General features: G+C 30.4%; 1 protein-coding gene across 1 annotated transcript; it reads left to right on the forward strand.

The window, feature by feature from the left end:
- The first annotated feature begins 14,630 nt into the window (after window positions 1-14,630).
- Window positions 14,631-17,186, forward strand: LOC116027840 (protein ODORANT1-like). Its single transcript, XM_031269600.1, has 3 exons — window positions 14,631-14,717; window positions 14,748-15,072; window positions 16,500-17,186. The coding sequence occupies exons 2-3, from the start codon at window positions 14,810-14,812 to the stop codon at window positions 17,041-17,043; spliced, it is 807 nt and encodes a 268-aa protein (XP_031125460.1). The 5' UTR covers window positions 14,631-14,717; window positions 14,748-14,809; the 3' UTR covers window positions 17,044-17,186.
- Window positions 17,187-21,558: the final 4,372 nt, after the last annotated feature.

A 21,558-nucleotide genomic window follows, 5' to 3' on the forward strand; every position in this document is an offset into this window, starting at 1 on the left:
TCCGAGATTTATTGAGAAAGATTGGTAAGGTATTTTGATCCTATTTTTTTTAGACATGTAGTTCTTTAAGTGTAGAACCTGCATATAAAATTTCATAATTATCGGAGTAGTATAAGTATGGTTTTCGAATTTTTTTCCAAAACTGGTCCAGAGAGAAAAATTCTGGACAGCACACTGCCAAGGGCAAAATGGAATTTTCTGTGTTTATTCGCGGATCAAAATGACCAAAACTTTTTATGGACATCAAGTACTATAAGTTGGGGTTCTACCATAAAAATTTCAAGTGAAAAAGAGTTCGGGAACTATTTTTACCGGCTCAATCTTTCGAACTGCGCCAAGCTGTAATTTCCTGGCAGATTTGGATGGACGCGGCAGTGGACGCGCGTCCACCGCGCGCCCATCAAGGGAGTGTCTTCGGCGTCACGGCCGAAGGGCCGGACGCAACCACGGACACGCATCCGTTGCGCGTCCGTGGCATCCAGACTTCGGCGAGAAATGCCGAAGCAGCGGACGCGGCTCGGACGCACGCGTCCGCTGTGCGTCCGCAGCTGCGGCCAACCGCGAGTCCGCGCGACGCGGACTCGTTTTCGACTTGTTTTTGACCAAACTTTTCCCCGATGTTTTTAATCCCGAGTGTTATGATGTTTGAAAGGCCTACGGGCAAAAGAGATCTATTTTTGAAAGAAATATCCGTTTTGGAAAAATTATGTACATCACTTTAGAAGAAAATGTTGTTGTTGAGAAATAAGTAAAACTCCTGTAACTTGAGGAATTGTGTTGGAAAGCCTATGAGTAAATAAAAATGTTTATAAAACTTACGTCGAAAGAACGTATACTATTTTGGTAAACAGGTTGTCAAAACCTTATTTTTGAGGAAAATACTACTTTTAAGGAGTGAGTACATTACGTGAGAAAAACGAGAAAATGATGATTGAAAAGCCTGCGGGCACTGAGAGTATTTTGAAAATCCTTCTTGGGCTGATGAGATAGCCGATTTCAACTATTGGACTCAAATGAGAAATATGTCCAAAAGAAATGATTTGAGAAAGAAAAACGGAAGGAAGAATCATGTTTTCAAACCCTTAGTTTCTAAAGCGAGTTGAGGAGGACCTTGATTGACCCACGGGTGGCTTAAAGTGCCATGGCCCAGTGGTCGTTGTGGATATTGTATGACCAGTTCATACTGCAGGGCGAAGTCTATTCGTCGATATGTTATAGTGTATGACCAGTTCATACTGCAGGGCGAAGTCTATTCGCCGGGTACTATATAACTCGTAGGATGAGGTATTCCTATGGGGGTGTGCACACTTAAGGTATAGTTACTCCAGAAGTCCGGGTAGGTGTTGTTTTTATGGACCTAGCTAGGCCAGCTAGGAATCATTTTAATGAACCTTACGTCCAGGGGATCAGTGTTAGACCGGGTGATGACCACTGAACCCGAGTTCGATGATCCAAGTGGTCAGAGTGGGAGTTATGAGAATGCTCCAAAGGCCTCACGCTTACTAAGAAGAAACTAAGGAAGTTTTAAAGATGAGAAAAGAGTTACTCTGTAACGACTTGAGAAGGAAATGATTCTATCCAAAATGTGACGAATTTTGAGCACGGAAATGTGCTGTTGAACCTCCTTTTGAATTAAAATGAGGGAACTACTGGAAACGAAATATTTTACAAACTTGTCTGAAAATCAGAAAAATGTGTTTTAAGTGGCAATGATGCCGGTACCTTTATATGAGAAAAGTTTACGTGTTGAGTTAGCTTTACGCCTTATATTATATTATCTATTATTGATAACCTGATTGCAGGTAGAGCTATAACTCGTGGGTAAATTTTACAACTTACAAATTATTATATTTTCGAAACCTTTGTCTACTTTTGAGTGACAATGGATTTCCTTACTTAGCCGTCGTGCTAACTACACTTCATTGTGTACCTTATCAGATGAAGTCTAGCGTGGGTATGCCCCTGCTTCTGTTTCTGATCCTCCAGCTCTGGCTCATGCTTCTGTCCCAGTTGTACTCCTGATCCCGTTCCTATCCCTGTTCAATTAGTGGTACCCATTTTGGTCTCCTACCTTCGTTAATCCGTTATGCCTCAAGAGAAAAGTCAAGTCTGACCTTTTTGTACATATCTTTTGTAGCCATGGTATTACTAACATGGCTAGTAAGAACGGGAATAATCCAAACTCTTTGTTGATGGGCTGTAAGAAACTCTTATATATGAATATATATTCGTGGCTAGTATAGCTACTCTTTTGCTGCATATATATAAGATTATGTTGGATTTTGACGATAAGAAACACGATCCTTGTCTTTAGTCTGTTAGCCTGTGCACCTAGAATGAACTCTATCTGTATTCGAGTGGGGTTCAGTCTGGGTGTGGCGGTAACTACTCCGGAGATACGGCATAGCCGAACCGGGGTGTTACAGCATTTAATTTAATAAAAAGTGGACTAAAAGAGCATTTAATTTGTTAAATTATTTAATTTGTTAAATTAAATGACAAATTAAATGATTCATAAAAAGTAGACTAAAAAAAACATTTAATTTGTCTTGTGAAGGGGTAAAATAAAAGAGAAAAACTAAAGGCAAGTGTTGTTAGTGAGAATTGAACCTATTACATATATAAGCTATTCAACATCATGTTCAAAGTTTCAACAAACTAAGCTATCCAAACATTTATTAATTATACATAAATATTAATTTTATGTATAAGTTAATGCTATATATGTATATATATACATACATATATATAAGGGGGTGGGGTGAGAAGGGGGTCAGCTACCCCCATTGCCCCCCGGCACACTGTGGCTCCGCCACTGATTGTGTAGTTTACTTGTCGTTTACCAACCACTTAAAAATCTATATTCATAAAATATTATAAGAAATAATAAAGTACCAAGGGTGTGCACGGAGTAAATCACGCCATTGCCTTGTGACCCTAGCCGGCAAAGGAAACCACTAATTTAATAGTATGACCAACTTGACTGGAGTTGTCCCAAAAGATATTTGTTTATGACAATATTAAGTATAGGGATACATATAAAATCTAATTTTATTTTTATATCTTTTTTTTTTTTCATTATTTTTGTGTTTTCAAGTTTAAATCAAATTGGATATGATTCACTTTGTCTAATCATTTTTAAAAATTTCAAAAACCATAAAGGAAAAAATAAAAAATTAAAAGTAAAAGGTTAATGATATATTTAAATTAAATTAGAAAAATAGATTTTTATTATTTTAGGATAATTGATTTAACAAGTGTAGAACAAAAAAATTGAGATTGACATCTCAGTTGATTCTTGGGTTGTAAATTGTGAGCAAAGATACAAAATCAACTCTTAGAAGCGCAAAAAATATTGTACTAATACTTTTCTATGGAATAACAAGTATTATATTTTTATTAAAATTATTACATATTGAGATATGATTCAAATGAGGTGATCTCACACTAATTTTGAATTACTTGGTGATTGTGTAAATATTTTTTCGGATTTGCCAGAGAGGCACAAGGCCCCAGATTAGTGGATCGATTCTTCTAGTGGATACGCCTCTCGCGTCTCTCTCCAAGTGAGGTCATCATTTCTTCAGGTGGGTGATTGAGGACTAACGTCCCCCATTTAGAGTTCTACCCAAGTTGGCTAGCAAATTAGCACATTGGTTACCTTCTCGCAGGACATGTGTGATGTTGACTTTCCGCATATGTCTCATGATGGCTTTGCAGTCCAAAATCAAGGAGTTAACTTCAGGGCATTCATTATCCCTCGTGATGGGGTGGACCATCGCCTCAGCTCAGAGTCCGTCTATACCACAATCTTATCCATTCCTTGATCTCTAGAAAGAATGAGCCCTTCTCTCAGATCCCAGAGTTCAGCAACGTAACTGGTTGCAATCCCATCTCAATATAATAATAATGAATTGCTAACCAGAAAAATATATTATACAACGTAAAAAATATATAGTCTCCATCAATTAGTGCTTTTCTTATGGGGATGTGTTACCACTAGTCACAAAGAATCATGCATTTGCAATACAATTCAATATGAATCATATAATAAACAAACGTAGGAACATTAACAAAACATATACTCATTCATTGGTAGGTTTACGTACAAAGTGCATTGAAAGTCATCAGCCTGCCATGCATTTCACATTTTCACATGTTTACCCAACCTCCTTCCTTTGACTAAGAGTAAGGACATTCATTTTTTTTTTTCTTTTGTCTTTTTAAGAAAGGTGGAACAAGTTTAGCAAACAATAAGGAGAGAGAAGGATCGTTATACCATGGACCAGGGTGCACAATGCAGGAGATGAGTTTTGTGTATTATGGAAAACCGTTGGGTATTCTAGGCAATCATTCTGTATATTATAGGCAACTGTTCTGTGTATTCATGTTAGTAACACATGTTGTGATGTGTTTGTGCATTCGAATGTTAGGATACACAGAATATTAACACAAAATACACAGAACTCATCCTCCTAACATTCGAATGCACAAACACATCACAACATGTTTTACTAACATGAATACACAGAACGGTTGCCTATAATACACAGAATATTGACACAAAATACACAAAACTCATCCTCCTAAACATTCAAATGCACAAACACATCACAACATGTGTTACTAACATAAATACACAGAACGGTTGCCTAGAATACACAGAATGATTGCTTAGAATACACAAAATGATTGTCTAGAATACACAGAACTCATCTCCTTACGGGGTGCACAATGCATTGTGCACCCTGGTCCACAATATAAATTGCCGAGAGGGACAGAAAAAAAAGGGGACAAAATTGGCGACATGTTACTTGTTAGCAAACATACAATATGTCAATATATGATAGAGAAAAATGTTGTGTTTGGTGGAACTTATTTTACTATTTTAGAGTTCATAGCGTATTTTAAGCTACAAATAAATTATAAGTTCTATTTTCAAAAAAAAAAAAAATTATAAGTTCTGTTTTGTAAAACATGAAGATGTTAAAGTATTAGGTTATTTTGAAACATTATCTTAAATAACATTCGAAATAAGCTAGTAACCACTGTCTTTTAAACTTTCACCTTAAAGTTAGCTTCTTTTTTTTTTTTTTTTTTTATGAAAACCAAAAATGAAGCTGTATTAAATCAATAAATGGTTCAAGAACGGAGGTGGAATATCACACCACTCCAAACAAGTAGAGCCAACTCCCACGGCCTAAGCCAATGCATGGATAGCCTGATTCTCACTCTTGCGAATAAAATGAACTACACAGCCCAAAATAGAGTTGATTAATTAGGTACAAGAATGTATAATAAAATCAACATAAGAATGAATTAAACTAGGATGCCTTTAAGGTAGCTTATAAGTTAGGTATGTCAAATATAGCAAAAATGTGTATGGTTTGCCATTGCCCATTACTTGTTACGTTTAACAAAGAGAATAAGACAGGTGGCATACATATATATCATTAATTCACTTACGTTTTCCTTAATTAGACTACATGAAGTCATATGTGGGCAATTCAAGCAAAGTATATTCTTGATTAATTATGTTGAAGTATTAAGGTAATATTCAGTGGTGTCAATCTCTTCGCATGACACCTTTAATTTTCATCATTTGGATAAGAATGTATCGATGTTGTCGTTTCCCAAAATTATGAATATCCAATTTGTTATTTTCAGTATGTAAACGTTCCATTTGTTACCATAATTCTATAGCCATCTGTCATGCGTACTACGTTATAATAATCATAATCAAGAATCAAAAGTTGCGATACGTACATTGCATATATGTCTCCCTATGACGTAGCAATCGAGCATGACAGGTTGCTTGCATGCGTTCACTTCAACTTCAACTTTTTTTTTTTTTTGCTCAAGTGGCAAACATGAATAGTGTGTTAATTTGATAATTATAAATGACTTTTTGTTTAGTGACACGGAATAATTTTTCTGAATGGGAGATTATGAATTTGAGTTTTAGTGGAGCAGTATTGATTCTTTGTGCTTTAGTAGGTTGAGAAAGTAGTTATGAATAAATACTACATTGTGATGTTTTTCATTTGGTTTTTTAAAAAAATTCCCCCGGAACTTAACAAAAGAGTTTGAAAATTTTTTTTTCTTATTTTCCGAATACAAAAAGTACATAAATCATTTATTATATAATCACTATCATTATTAATTACAAATTTTCATTTCACTTATCTATTTATTGCTATCATCGACCCACACATTCCCCTATCTATAGATTCTTACCACCACCTAGCTACTTACCTCATTTTTCACCCATATATATTTATCTTCTCATAATCACCATTACCTATTTATATACTCTCTACCACGACTACATCTAATATTATCTTTTCTTACTTTACCTACCATTATACACACTCCATTTCCATCTACTTATCATGTTAATATAATTTACTTACATGCAATATAATTATGATGAGATATTACTAGGGATGCCAATGGTTAGGGTATCATTTGTCTATTTAGTCATTTATGAACCCGAACCCCGAACTTTAAACCTGATTGCATTTAAAGCTACTCGGACCCATCTCAAACTTGCCCATTTGACAGTATCCAAGTATGTGTACCAAAAACTTGTCCAATATATTAACAAAAATGTTAAATGCAAATAGTATACACGCACACAGACATACAACGGGTGTTGAGTATTGGAGGACTTCACTAATACTATTATCTAAACTCGTGACAAGTATTATTTTGCCTATTCAAATATGATTATCAATTAACGGCCTGAATCCATCTTATTATTAGATTCAGGAGGATCGGGTATAGTACTCAGTATTACTCTATATATGTCATCCCTAGATGCTCAAATTAAATCATTCTAATTAAAACTCAAAAATATCACTTAAAATTTTAAATATTTAAAATAAAATTTAGATATCATTGACTTGATGCTATGCACACATGTCATCAACACTTGATATATTATTATTATTATTATTATTATTATTATTATTATTATTATTATTATTATTTATCTCTATAATTTGTAGTTTAAAATGAAAAAAAAAAAAGAAGAAAAGAAAACAATTGAATTTCAAATAACTTCATATTTTCTTACTTGAAAAGTAATATGAAAAATAAATGTAACTAAACACAAAATATGTTTCCATCATTTTTTTTTGGTTGAAAAAAGAAAAGAAAAGAAAAAACTAATAAAAGCTAAGGCTCTTCCACTTTTCAACTAAATTTTTTTGCTTGACAGGAAGTAGAAGTTTTAGTTTTTAGGGATAAAATCGTCCATCCAAATCATTACAAAAAATTTTTCCTTCACAAATATGGTGATGTTTACACTTGTAGCCATTCTACCTAATTTATGGTATTAAGCAAAATTGTCCATTCCAAGCATTCTTCCTCCTCCACAACATTGAAATAATAATAAATTTGCATTTTAATTATCTTTTCCCCTTTCAATCTTAAGAAATGAATTCTACCGTTGCAAACTTGCAATTCACCAACTTCCTTACCGCTGCAGCTCATCTAAATCTAGTTGTAGCAATACAGTGTGTGTATATATATATATGCTTTTGTGGCCAATTCAAGCTAAGATCAATGAGTTGAGTTTTAGGACGAAGAAAAATCTGAAACACTTCGTGGATTTTACCAAAAAAGATCAATGAGTTTTAGAGTAGTGATGGGTTGAAATAACAATATAACTTTGAGTACTGGGTTGAAGGGACATTTGGATTTCCCTCCTCCCAAAAGGTTGGACCCCCAACCCGACAAAACATTTCGGAGGATGACAGGGCCAAATAATGGCGATTTGAACTTTAGTCTTTTCTCCCAAATACTACCTACTGAATCAGTGAGCTAAGCTGGTGCGGGTTACATTTGGATATCCCTTCACTCATGTTAGGCTACATGATAATTGTGATTGACAATAAACTTGTCATTCTTATTGTCATTCTTGGAGACCCCAATTTGGCTCATCAAATTTGACATAAGTTTCAAGTATTTTGAAAAACAAGAAGCTACCAAGAACCCGCTTAGAGCCCGGCCGCCATCCCAATTGATTTTTGCCCAAAACACTTTTCTTTATATCTAATTGTGTTAACCCTTATATTTAATTATTATTAATAACTTATGTTTATCTATTCTTATTTGAATTTATATTTTAAAAAATTGAATTATTATTACATACGGAGTATTTTTTTATATTAATTATAACATTATTAATAATAAGCAAAAAAATAATACAGAGTAGTTAAAAATAATTATTAATAATAACAACAACTATCAATAAATAATACAATATATTTATACCGTTACAGGTAATTTACCCAAATACTTTTTATACCCAATTAATCCTATCAGCAAGTCAAAATAATTAAGACAATTAGTTATCATCTAAGTCAGCTAATTACCAAACACTCCTAAAGTATAATAATAATTATTCAACATTTTTAGGTACCTCCTCCAAGAATGAAGGAAAAAAAAGTAATATGTGACAAAAATACAAACCTATTTTTTTCCTCTTTGACAAAAATAACATTGTAGTAATAGGTACGACTGCGTAAAAGTTCCTATAAATTTCCATTTATAATTCATTATTTATTCAAATAATAGCAATACTTTGTGACAAATGTTTATTTTGAAGTTCTCACCAAGTGCTAGTTCACACGGGTGGATCCAGAGGGAGGCAATGAGACATGGGAGTAGTTGCCCTCCACCGCCAACCCCACCCCCACTCCCATTATATGTGTGTGTATACAATATAATATATGCTTTAATATATTACATAACAAAAATTCACTAATTACATTTTTAATCCTCAAGTGTAATTTCAATTATGTACTCTTAACATTTTTTTTTTATCAGTCTTTGCTAACTACTTTTAAAATTGGGTCGAGTGAAGTACAATTCTGGATAATCAAATACTACGTAGTTCTTTAGATGTTATCAAAAGTAATAATACGAGTGTGTTTGGTTTATGGGTTTATACACTAAGAATGGGAATCAAAATCATATTGTTTGGTTGACAACTTTTTAAAACACAACTATAGGATTTGATTACCCCATCAATTAAAAATCTCATTCCCTAATTAAAAACAAGTATTATTCCATCTTATTGGTAATATGATTTTTAAGTTTGAATGAATGCTTTTAAATTTTTGTTTTTGATTTTTTTTTTGTTCATATTGGTGTTTTAGATCTCATTATATTATGATCAATTGCCTTAATTTTTATTTTTATATTTTAAAAATTTTTATTCCCATTATAGGGTCATATATAACCAAACATTAATATTGGTAATCATTTCTATTCCACCCTATTACCAAACATGCAAAATAATTTCACCAAAATTCATTATCATTACCAAGTATTTGGTTCTCATTCCGATTCTGATTCCATGTGCAAACCAAACACACCTTACATGTACTTTTCATTTTTATTATTTTTTCTCTTTTGTTACCTAGCAAATTCGGGTTCATCCATAAAAGAGAATGGAGTAATCGTTTTTATTTATTTATTTTTTTTTGAAAACATATATTCATCGTTTTTATTAATTATTTTCTTTTGTAAATGAAATTATAACGTGTGATGTGTGTTTTCCGTCTTGAAAGATAATATATCAATTTTATATTATGAAGAGCGACTCTCACATAGGTGGAAATGGGAATATGAAAAATGTGGTCCCTTAGTTCCAACACAAAAATGTTGTGATGACGAATTGGTGATGGCACGGTAGCGTAACGCTGCAATCACTGCGATGAGTGGACAGTAGTGTATGAAAATGGTGAAAAAATGGGGAAAAAAAAACTTTTTTTTTTATGGCCTTAAAGCTACTTATTAGTACATTTGTCTTGTTGTCACCAATCATTGATCTCAAAACACAGTCATGGTGGAGTTGGAGGTGTGATCTTATGATTGGGCAGAGCATATGATGTTCTCAATCCCCAAATTCCAAACATTTTTTGTGACGATAGTGTGTATTTTAGATAAATCTCGTCTTACGTTTTTAATTGGCAATAGATTACACCAAGTAAACTAACCAACTGGACATAAATAAACAATAAAAGGAGTAATAAATATTCTTAATTTGAATGGGGATAAATTGCTGTATATAATTTTTTAAAGTTGAGAGAAAAAATTGTCACCAAAACTCCAAAAGTAAAGCTATACTTGTTTTGGTCATTACCAACGTAGGATTCTCTATTTTAATCAAAGATTGATCCATTTAATCAAAATGAAAACTCACTCAGTATTATTAGTTGGTAGTTGTGTGTGAACTTTTATATGATTCCCTCAACTTATACTTTTTATTTTTCATTTTAATTTGTCCAAAGAATATAATAAGAGATAAGAATACAATTTCACTAAAAATAATATATGATACCTTATAAGTATGATAAAATTTGTCATATATAGGGTTCAAGTAAGAATAGACTCTCAAGTAAAAAGTGAGGACTAATCTAATCCTTCAACTTTGGTAGATCAACGATTAAAAGTTATTGAAAAATATAGAATAGAAGGTGCATTTCTTTTTATAAAATTGACCTCTTAATTTTTACTAAAACTTTCAACCATTGATGAACCTGATTGGCAAATGTGATCGGTTCTCACTCTTTATAGGAGAACCCTGTTATTATTGGGTCACGTGTGAATATACTATTAGGATTGATCCATTTAATCAAAATGAAAACTCACTCAGTATTATTAGTTGGTAGTTGTGTGTGAACTTTTATATGATTCCCTCAACTTATACTTTTTATTTTTCATTTTAATTTGTCCAAAGAATATAATAAGAGATAAGAATACAATTTCACTAAAAATAATATATGATACCTTATAAGTATGATAAAATTTGTCATATATAGGGTTCAAGTAAGAATAGACTCTCAAGTAAAAAGTGAGGACTAATCTAATCCTTCAACTTTGGTAGATCAACGATTAAAAGTTATTGAAAAATATAGAATAGAAGGTGCATTTCTTTTTATAAAATTGACCTCTTAATTTTTACTAAAACTTTCAACCATTGATGAACCTGATTGGCAAATGTGATCGGTTCTCACTCTTTATAGGAGAACCCTGTTATTATTGGGTCACGTGTGAATATACTATTAGGATTGATCCATTTAATCAAAATGAAAACTCACTCAGTATTATTAGTTGGTAGTTGTGTGTGAACTTTTATATGATTCCCTCAACTTATACTTTTTATTTTTCATTTTAATTTGTCCAAAGAATATAATAAGAGATAAGAATACAATTTCACTAAAAATAATATATGATACCTTATAAGTATGATAAAATTTGTCATATATNATATATATATATATATATATATAAAATTTAGCCAAAGCTTCATGATGTAACTTAATTAATTAATTTGTGGGTGGACATGCCTATACTAGCAATAGATGAGCTCAAAGTGAAACTCTCCTATTATCTCTCAAATAGATCCTAAATAAACTTTAGCCAATTACCTTTTAACTTAATGGAATGATCAAAGAGGAATAGGAAAAAATGTTAACCAATTAATCTTCTCTTGACTTAATAGTGAGAAGGAAGTCTTTTAAACTTTTGATTTGATTAGTGATTCGTGTCTTGAATTGCATTGTAATATTCATCGTTATGATAATGATTACGTATTCAACTTTTGATTTGTCTTTTGAATTGCCCTGTGATATTCATTATTTTTTTTTATAACAATCTATACTATATATAAAAACAATTTCCTCCTCCCAAAATTTCCCCCCAAAACTTAGGGGTATTTTGGTAAAATCATTTATTTTATTTATTTATTATTTTATTAATTATCCATCCTATAATATTATTATGGTAATATATGATAATGATAATATGGTAATATTGTTAATATTAATGGGTGATGGTGATTAGTGATATATAATTGATAATTGATAATATGGTACATGGTATTATTCTAATATTAATATATTAATATATAATATATTAATATATACTAATATTAATTAATTAATTGGTGATTATTTTAAAAAAGAATAATTAATTGGTGATTGGTGATTAGTGATATGGTAATATTGTTATATATTAATATTTATATTTATATAGATTGATATTGATATTAATTAATTAATTGGTGATTGGTGATTAGTGATATGATAATCTATATCTATATCTATATATCTATATATATTTATATAATTGACATGTAATTAACTATATTAGAATGAAAAAATTATATAATATTGTAGTAAAATTTTTACATGTCAATCATCTATATTTACATAAAATTAAAATTAATTATACTTTCCTTTTGAAAAATCTTCCATATTATGTTTATCCTCCACTATATAATGATGAGAAATGACTCTTCTCTCACAACGTACCAATATCTGTGCTCTCACTATTAGTTAGAGATCTATAATCTGTAATTCTATGAAGTCGAAGATCGAACTTTAACAAGCGTAGAATTGTTATGGTATGCGGTATGATTTAATTTTTAGTTGATTCATTCTGCATGTTGGAGATCCTTATGGTGTAGTCTGCATTCCATAGAGTATTTTGTAGTACTGTGATTTAGTTTGATTTTAACAGCTCAATATGCTTTAATTTTTGCTGATAAGGTTTCAAGTAGCTAGGCCAATTTTGCCATGGGCGTATCACGTATGTAAAATTACAATTTTCAGAGTGATTGTAGTGAACAATCAAATGTTTTCTATAATTATATATTATAATCACATTACTTTGATTGGTAATTTCTAATGGAAAAACATTGTATTATAACTTTGTATTACAAGATTTTGAATGATAATACCTTATTTAATTATCCATCTTTTTAGTTGTACTGTGCAAAATAACTAGCAATCTACGGATGCTCATCTATATATTGTAGAATTTGCAATTTTGATCTTCCCCATTTACGGATGCTTATGTAATTTGGTAAAAATGGTGGTTACTATACTTGAATAAATCCTCAATTATTCATTCCAATTGTTCGTTTTACCATTCCAATTCTTCATTTTATAAAAAATGGTGCATTGGAAGCTAAACATGGGTCATTGTATCATTGATTGTTGATTCCAATTATTATTAATCTTTATCATTAATTGCACAATACTAATTCACACTTATTAGTTAAAAAATGGTGATTACTATACTTGAATAAATGAAATAATNAAATAAAAGGATATTACTAATTGACTGAAAATTATTTAAAAACTTTAATAGTTAATTATACTTTCCTTTTGAAAACTCTAAGTTATTTAAACTTTAAAAAAATTAATTGAACATGGGTTGTTAGATTTTTATAATAATCAAAATTAATTCATTCAAATATGGAGGAGGAAGATAAAACTAAATGTAATATGGGAAAAATGAATATACTTAAAGTATAAAAGTATAATTACACATATATTAGTGTAATTGACTAATAATAATTGCCTAATAATTATTATGATAATTAAGTTAAGCATTGGTCGTTGAATTTATTTTTATAATAATTACAATTAATTTATTTCTCATTTTCTCATATTTATTTTAGTAATAATATAATTATATAAGTCATAATATAATTATATAAGTCATATTACTTATAGATCTTTTAAAGATAATTTTAGACAAACAAGTCATATATTATTCAATTAATTGAGTAATATTTTTGTACTAATCTTATAATCAAATAAATGTACACGTTCAATATTAGAATTTTTTTATAATTTCATCTTTATTTTTATTATCTCAATATATAATAAAAAAAATTTATCCACACCCGGGTAATTGGACAATTATTTGTTCTAATTCAAAGGAAAACATCAGAAAACATAATCGATCCAATCAATTTCATCAATTGCGCTATATAATATTCGATGTTATAATATATATAATTGTATATTGATCCAAATATTCTTTAAATATTATAACAAATCCATTCCGTGCAACGCACGGGCGAAAATACTAGTAATAATAATAATAATATAGTTTATTTACCTTATTTTACCAATCTTATTTGCTACTCCCCTATCCCATTTTGCCTCTATTATTTACTATTCATTAGTACACTCTTTCTTCCTTGCTTATTTTCTTTAATAATTTTAATTATTTTTAGTTTTTATTTTTTGTTTAATAGTATTTTTAATGTATTTTTAAATATATAAATTTAATACTAAACTTAATATTATGAAAAATTAAATTAAAAATAATTTCAGTCAAACTTGGTTAACCTAACCAACAAACAAAATGGGATGGAGGAAGTATTACTACTCAAATTAACTTTTTTTTCTTCACTTATTTTCTTTCATATTTTTTCTTATAAATTTTAAATTTAATTTAATTTAATTTTATGTTTAATAGTAATTTTAATATAATTTATAAATACATAATTGTTATATACTAATATTAGAAAAAAATTACAAAAGTAAATTAAATTATAAATAAGTTAAATCAAGTCTGTTGAATGAATCAAACAGATAAAACAATAATATAAAAGGAATATTATAATATAATTGTAATAATAAAATACCAAGTATAATGAGGGAACAAAATCGTATTTGTAGTAGGTCGTGAGTAGCTTTTAAAAATTCAATGGTGGGCCACGGAGCCTCACATTCCCCCACCTTATAAATACACATGAAATGTCTCTCTAAATGTGAGCATATTATTTGATGCAAAATAAAGTACACAAAGTTGGTGAGATGCTAGTGCTAGGGCCTAGGTAGGGAACCTTAATTAGAGAAGCAACCAATTCCACCATAAACGAACCAAAAGTCTTCATAGCTATATATATATATATATATATATATATATATATATATATATATATATATATTAACCTTAGAACGAATTGAAGAGGCTAAGATAGATAGATATCATGGGAAGACAACCTTGTTGTGACAAACTTGGGGTGAAGAAAGGGCCATGGACAGCTGAGGAAGACAAGAAGCTCATCACCTTTATCCTCAGCAATGGCCAATGTTGTTGGCGTGCCCTGCCCAAGCTCGCCGGACTCCGCCGTTGCGGCAAAAGCTGTCGCCTCCGTTGGACTAATTACCTTAGGCCAGACTTGAAGAGAGGCCTTTTATCACAAGATGAGGAGCAATTGGTTATTGATCTCCATGCTAGGCTTGGCAACAGGTAACTACAATTATTCTTAATTTAACTGCGGGGTGGGTGGTTGAGTGACAAAGAACTCATCCATCCTTAACCAAATGTTAAGTATTGATCCTTGGTATTGAGTATGGAGTAGTCTTAAATCTCTAAGACAGCTGTCTCACTCAAAAAGGTGTCCAACCTTAACCAAAGGTCAAGGGTTCGATCCTTAGCATTGGATATAGAGCAGTCTTAAATCTCCAGACCAGCTGCCCCACCCAAAGAGGTGCCTACAATTCAGTGATGGGATTAGTCACTGTGTTCACGATAGAAATCCTGGGTACATAAAAATTTAATTATTCTTAATTTAAAATCTATTACTAATAAATATTTTTGTGTAAAAGATTTTGTTACTTATAAAAGATTTAAAGTTAATTATAATGGTTGGTTATCAACCATTTCTTCTTGTGTGTAAATTTGATTGGTTTGTTTTAAATTTTGATATTTAATATTTATGAGTAATATTCATATTCCTAATCATTACCCGTGTAGCAAACATTGGTTATAGGTTCTTGACTTTTTGTACGAAAAGTGAAGTTTTAAAGTGGATGGAGTACTTGAATTCATGACTTTACTTATGGATTATAATTAATATTCAATTTCAATAATATCGATTACTTATGGATTATAATTAATATTCAATTTCAATAATATCGATTTTAAAAATGACAAATGATGCATGTTCAAATATTTACATAATTTATGAAATTTAAAAATTTTGCTACTTTTTATTTTTAAAATATGTGACCACTATAGAATGTCTCCAAAAAAAATAAAAATTGTAATGATTAACTTTCAGTCACATCACCCACAAGTAACAAAATAGATGCATCTAAAATTTTTTTTCCATATAAAGTGGATACCACATGCCAAACTAATGCAAAAGTGAAAGGGCATGTAAAATAGTAAGTTTTTTAAATTTAAATTCCAAAAGTGTAAATAAAAAAATAATCAACAAAGTTGAAGGTTGATTCTTGTTAGGAGGGTATTTGTTAATAAGATTCATGTAAAGTTATCAAGAACTTTTTTTGCACTATTTTTACTCTTTTGTAAATATTTCTTCTCGATTTGTATTGCGTAAAATGAAACATTATATGTGAGTGATATGACTATCATTATTTTATAATAATTAAGTTCTATTACAATGATTACATATATACATTATTATATGAATGCCAATTACATGTGTCTTGACCCACATATTAATTTGTATTACTCCTTATTTTATAAAGATATTAGTATTTGATACGGAGTACATTATAATTTATAAGTAGTAAACCACCTACAAAGAGCAAACATATGAAATTTTGTGTGTGTGTGTGTGTTTTTTATTAATAATTATAAAGTGCAATTTTATGGTCTGATGAGTAACAATTATATATCATACTATGTTTTTCTTGTTTAATATATAGGTGGTCCAAAATTGCTTCAAAGTTGCCAGGAAGGACTGATAATGAGATTAAGAATCATTGGAACACCCATATTAAGAAAAAGCTCATCAAGATGGGAATTGACCCTGTTACACATGAGCCTCTCATCAAGGATACTACAAATCCCACAAGTGATAAGGGAAATGGTCAGCTGCAGGTACAAGTTGTACCAGAGGGTACACCTCCCACAGCACCCAACTTATTAACTTCAGAAGACCTCAGCTCTTCATGCTCCACAAGTGAAAACTCTTCAATTACTAGTACTAATGATGAGTCCCAGCTGGTTCTTGACACCATGAGTGTCAATGATCCTCTACTTAGCTCCCTACTTGAAAACAATGCACCTCCGGTGGATTTGACGTGGAATCTTTCCGATGATCATATGATTTTTGACAATCTTACCATCCCAAAATTAGACGAAAATTTCGCTTGGCTAATGGACGGTCAAGATTTTGACATCCATGATTTTGGATATGAATGCTCCAACAACCTTGATGTGAATATTTTAAGTACTGTAAATACGTAGAATAATGTACAATAAATTAATCAAAACGATAAATTTCTAACATGCAACAATCCTTTTAAAAATGGATTGAAGTTAGGTCTTTATACTTCCAAATAATATTGTTGTATAAAGTTATTATATGATATATAAATGGCTGAATTAGATTTATGGAGTTATAATTTATTGTATCGTACGTACATTATTGTAATTACAATTATATTTACAAAGGAACCAATTGAAAACCTTATTTCTTTTTAGGTTTTAGACCAACCAATTAAACTAGAGTCACATACCCTACACCAACTCAAAATTTTTGTTTGTACAAGTTATTATTTATGCTTGCCAAGGACAGAGGCATCCATAGATGATGATTGAATTATTAGTGCTTAAATAATTTATACTTTGTGCTCAATTTATAAAAGTCAGAATATAGCTTTAAAAAAAGCTATTAACTATCATGAAAAAATAAGTGAAAATTATCAATACATTTGTTCCTTTATCTCTCGTCAATTGACTAATTAGAACCAAACAAGAATTCATTTGATGGACATGCATTTTATATCAAATTTAATATGTAAAATAAACTTTATTTATTATTTATTATTGTTATTAGATTCAATTGAATTGTCGTTAGTGGTAAGTTTTAGATATCATTTTTTTATCATATTATAAACCTAATAACATGGTTAAAAAAATCGCTAGGCACTCACTTGGGTGCTTGGGGGCGCTTAGCGCCTAGGGTGCCTAGTCGGCGATTAATGGACGCCTAGACGCTCGTGTATTTTTTTATTTATTATTAAAATTTATTTTTTTAAAAACATTTTCTAACTTTTTAAAGACTACTAATTATAAACTATTTAATACTTTAATAGTTAATACTAAAATATTAAATATTAACCTAAAAACATCTAGAGTTTGAACAATTTAGGGTCATTTAAAAACCCTAACCTATTTCTTTTTTTTTTTTAAAGAATAATAGCTAATCGGTCGATTAAGCGGCCTAGTCTGTGCCTTGGAGGCCTAGTCGGCACCTAGAAGACCTAGGCGGTTAGTGCCTAAGCGGCCTAGATTGCACTTAGGCGGCCTAGTCAACCGCCTAGCCGATTGGCCGCTAGACCACCGGTTATGGTGATACATACACTAGGCGGCCAGCTGACTCCTAGGCAGAATTTTATTGTAGATGGTCTATGATTATGAATGATTTGCACAAAAAATTTTCAAAACCTAACAAATTAAAATAATTATAATAATTTCACTATAAACTTCACATATATCTCCCTTATATATATGATCGTTTTTGAATATAAGACATAAGAGTTAATACCATCTGGAGTCCTCTGAGTATGGTGGCATTGTCACATTTAGTCTTAAACTTTCAAATTGACAACTTAGCTTGTGGTCCTTCGAATTTCTAATTTTTACCATTTGTGGTCCAATTTAACTACCTATGGTCCTTCAACTATCAAATTTTAACCACTTATGGTCCTTCTAGAGGATTGCACGCGGCTGGTTAAATTTTGAAAGTTGAAGAACCATGTGTGGTTAACTTAGACCACGAGTGGTCAATTTAAAAATTTAGGACTAAATGTAACAAAATCACTATACTCGGAGGACCCAATATGGCATTAACTCTAAGACATAAATATTAATCAATATATATATATATATATATATATATATATATATATATATATATATATATATATATATATATATTTAAATTTTTTTTATAAATTACAAAAATAATATTTAAAGAATTGTAAGGCATCATCACTTTTATAAAACTATTATTATTATTATTATTATTATTATTGTTGTTGTTGTTGTTGTTGTAATCCTTACCTCGCTATTTTTTTTTCTATAAATTTTTTTTAAGTAACGAGAAAAATCCGCAATAACTACCCGAGGGTGTACACTGAGTAAATCTTACATTGTAACTCTAGTTGGTAAATGACTACAATAAGGTAAACCAACCTAGATTGTTCATAGCTGATCAGCTCAAATCAAGAAAGCCAATAAACTACTCCCATTGGAAGTCAAACTATGAACCTTTTGGTTACGAGCAAATAGTCTGACCAATTAACTTGATTGGATTGTCCCCATTTTGTATAAACTTATTTGCAGCCTGACGTATAGTCACTATCTATTAATGGATTTTCTAATTAAAAAAGTGACAATATAATGCGATTAGGTAAGATTTAAGTCTCATACAAAAGTGTCGCAGAAAAATTAATCAACCTCTATAGAGTGTGATTAGTTAGGCCATCTAAAAGTGCTCCAAATATAGTGGGTTAGCTGAGCTAATCAAACATATTTTGTCTAATTTTACAAGTGGCATAATCTCTGGGTACACTGCTTATTTATTTATTTTTATTAGTATAAAAAAGCAAATAAATTGATAATGGATTCGAAAGATATACTTAATTATATGATCTTTTGTAATTAACAATTGACATTAATTGACATCACTACATTAGTCATTATGGATTTCTTTTCTATATATTTAATGTGTCGGGAAGGTTGGATTTGAGAATAGGCTAATTGTTTTCAAAAGTTTTACTATTTGTTTTCTTCCTTTTTGTTGGTAATGTGTTATTTGCAATTCGGTTATTGTTGGTAGCATAGATGACAATGTCATGCAATGAGATTATGATATAGGAGTTATGGACTTTTCTTTAGGTGTTCTGCTTGGGGTTCATTTGGTTTAACCATTATTGTTGAATGAGTTATTGTTGATAAAGAAATCCCTAGTTTAAGAAAAAAGATTAAATAAATTAATAAAATTTTGAAAATTTAAAATATTATGTATTCTAAAGATATTAAAAAGTAGTTTCTCGCTTCAATTTGCTGGGTAATGGGTTATTTGAGTACTTTCATTGTCAACAAATCCCCCAAGTAGTTAATATGATTGGTTTTAAACTATTCTTTTTTATTTTTTTTCATGGTATTAAAGAAATACATATGTATAATTTTTCGGTGTCCAGTTTTAATTATCATTCTTACTCAAAAATCCTTGAATATTAAATGTTAACGAACTAAACATGTTAGGCACTTATTTCATATTAATTTTACTGCTTGAGTATATTTTTATTTTTATGTGCCATGACGAATTAATTTCGTTGTTGAATTGATTGATTTTATTTGGTGAGATAATAAGGGAGCAAAACTTTACTGTGTATATATGGGATCTATTAATCTTAATGCAATTTGGATGTTATTAACTTAATTGCCTTGCATTATGATCTGCTTATTATATCATTATTATATAGCTCGATTGATTTGATTACACATGCCATGTGTAGTGATGCGTTAAGTTTATGTTTAGTTAGCTAATTAATTTCTTTCCTTTATCATCAATGAAATGGAGCACTTGGCAAATTATTGCATGGACCATGGTCCACACAGCTGTGTGGACCAAAAATAAAAAGTACATTATTTTTATACTGAAGGTATATTATTTTTGTATTGTAGGTATATTATTTGATAGTATATATCAAATAAAGTACCTTCAGTACAAAAATAATGTACCTTAAAATAATGTACCTACAGTAAAAAATAATGTACATTCAGTACAAAAACAATGTACTTTTGTGTGGACCATGGTCCATGCAATAATGATTGCACTTGCATCAATTGGGCTGAGCTTGGTAGATTAATACATGTGGCCCAAGTTATTTGTGCGGTGCGGCATGAAAGAATAAGAGAACGGGAAAAGCTACAAAACGGGTAAAAAACACAAACGAAGCAGATAGTTGACAGCACATCAGAAAATCGAGAGAAAAAGAAAGAAGTTGATACGATCCCACATCGATTCCATAAGAGATTGTAGAGTGGTATTTACGTTGGGCTAAACCTTTATTCATAAGTTAATTTTTATGGTGGAGTTAGGATCTTGATTTGAGTGTCGTAGGGAAAGCATCTCCTCATGTCTTGTCTTTTCCTACTTCTCAGTTCATCTAGATGGACGTAAAAGTTTGAAAAATTTATTAAAAAGATATGGAGTCTAGCTAAATATTTTTAACATACCACATAATGCTTGTGTTAGTGCCAACCATATATGGTTGCAAAAATCATGCATATGCATCGGCTGGCTGCCTAGATATATCACCTAATTAGTGTTCTAGGTTCCCGGCCTGTTGAGCATATCTACTATACTAATAAGAGCCAAAGAAAGTTAGGCCTAAAATGGATAGAAAAAATGACGGTCAAATTATTTAATCAAATGAATGGTTCAGATGAATTATTTAATCAAATAGATGTTTATGATAATTCAGATTAATATTATTAATAGAGATTACCTAATTTAACCTTACTTTTATGATTATCCGTTAAGTTTTCCGTTAATAACCAAAAAATTATACATATGTATTTCTTTAATACCATGAGAAAAATAAAAAAGAATAGTTTGAAACCAATCATATTAACTACTTGGGGGATTTGTTGACAATGAAAGTACTCAAATAACCCATTACCCAGCAAATTGAAGCGATAAACTGCATTTTAATATCTTTGGAATACATAATATTTTAAAATTTC

Source organism: Ipomoea triloba, chromosome 8 (genome assembly GCF_003576645.1).
Source record: "Ipomoea triloba cultivar NCNSP0323 chromosome 8, ASM357664v1".
NCBI classification, from domain to species: Eukaryota; Viridiplantae; Streptophyta; class Magnoliopsida; order Solanales; family Convolvulaceae; genus Ipomoea; species Ipomoea triloba.

What these genes read in the sequence shown, in the direction of transcription:
- LOC116027840 (XM_031269600.1), top strand. Translation starts at nt 14,810, where the DNA reads ATGGGAAGACAACCTTGTTGTGACAAACTTGGGGTGAAGAAAGGGCCA. An exon ending in CATGCTAGGCTTGGCAACAG is followed by an intron (nt 15,073 to 16,499) that starts GTAACTACAATT and finishes TTTAATATATAG; the next exon opens with GTGGTCCAAAATTGCTTCAA.